The sequence below is a fragment of the Rutidosis leptorrhynchoides genome, chromosome 3 (genome assembly GCF_046630445.1).
Source record: "Rutidosis leptorrhynchoides isolate AG116_Rl617_1_P2 chromosome 3, CSIRO_AGI_Rlap_v1, whole genome shotgun sequence".
In the NCBI taxonomy this organism is placed as follows: domain Eukaryota; kingdom Viridiplantae; phylum Streptophyta; class Magnoliopsida; order Asterales; family Asteraceae; genus Rutidosis; species Rutidosis leptorrhynchoides.
In genome coordinates, this window is record NC_092335.1 from 572742337 (window position 1) to 572743666 (window position 1330).

Below are 1330 nucleotides of genomic sequence, written 5' to 3' on the forward strand. Positions count from 1 at the left end.
AATAGCACTATCTAAACTACCATACTCTATTCCTAAAGAATAGGCACACCTTCTGACTCACTCCATGACTTCCACTAATTTAGGTCCACATACTACTTATTCAATACTAATAAAACAATTAATTAAAACATAGCATATAAAATAAATAACTATTAAATCTAAGTTTCCAGCCATCTTAAATTGCAACTGAACGTGACTAGCAAACCATTTTTGATATAAACCGATTATAACCCAACAATCACCCGCTTAATCGGTTTATAACAATGCCGGTTCCTCTTCAACAAAGTTTGCTTCATGCTCCTTACCCTTCCATTTTGTACACTCATGTTTGAAGTGTCCAAACTCTCCACACTCGTAACATCTAAACCCACTCTTGTTACCTCGACCCGAGCCTCTTCCTCGACCTCTACCACCTCTTTCATAGCTCCTTCCACGTCCCCTTACGCGTCCACTACTTTCACCATACTTTTGTTCACTTGCCAACAAAAGTTTGTTTTGTTCTTCATCTTTTTCTTCATGACCTAGAAGCCTTTCTTCATAGGCTTTCACCCTTCCAACCGCCTCTTCAAATGGCATTTTCGTAAGGTCCGAATATTGTTCAATGGGAGCTACAATTGGCAAGTATTTCATTGGAACCGAATTAAGAAACTTCCTTACAGTCACCTCATCTTCAAGAGTAGAACCAAGACTCTTGAATTTAGCAACAATGCTATTTATCTTACCCGAAAAATCATTAATTGATTCATTCTCTTTCATCTTTAGCATTTGGAATTCGTTTCTCAATGTTTGTAACCTTGCTTTTTGAACTAATTCAGCCCCTACATAACGAGTTTTGATTGATTCCCAAACTTCTTTCACATTCTTGTGTTTGGAAACTTGCAAAAGAACATCTTCGGGTAGGGTTTGATAAATTATACCTTTGGTAGTATAATTTTTCTTCTCATCAACCTCATCTTGGGTGATAGCATCCCAATGGCCATATGCCCTTAGAACCGTTTCGATCATAATGGACCATGTGGTGTAGTTAGTCTCGGTTAATTTTGGACATTGAATTGGTACGGTTCCTTGCTCACGAACGGATTAAGTCCCATCGCTTGATGACATCTTTTTTTCTGCCTTTTAATACTTGCTGACTTCTTTTTTTTTTTTTTTTTTTTTTTTGCTGCTTTGTACTGCTTTGCTGCTACTACTTCTTGCTGTGAACTTCTGATATTTATTGGTACCACTTCCTGCTATCTTCTACTGCTTTTCTGCTTATATTTGCTGCTAATTTAGACGTCTTTCTGCTGAGTTTACTGCAGTTATCTGCTTCTTTTTTACTGCATAAATC

General features: G+C 37.2%; 1 protein-coding gene across 1 annotated transcript; it reads right to left on the reverse strand.

Annotated features, from left to right (window-relative positions):
* Positions 1-255: 255 nt before the first annotated feature.
* Positions 256-1005, reverse strand: LOC139902106 (uncharacterized). The gene has a single exon (XM_071884761.1). It carries the CDS (start codon positions 1003-1005, stop codon positions 256-258), a length of 750 nt encoding a protein of 249 aa, XP_071740862.1.
* Positions 1006-1330: the final 325 nt, after the last annotated feature.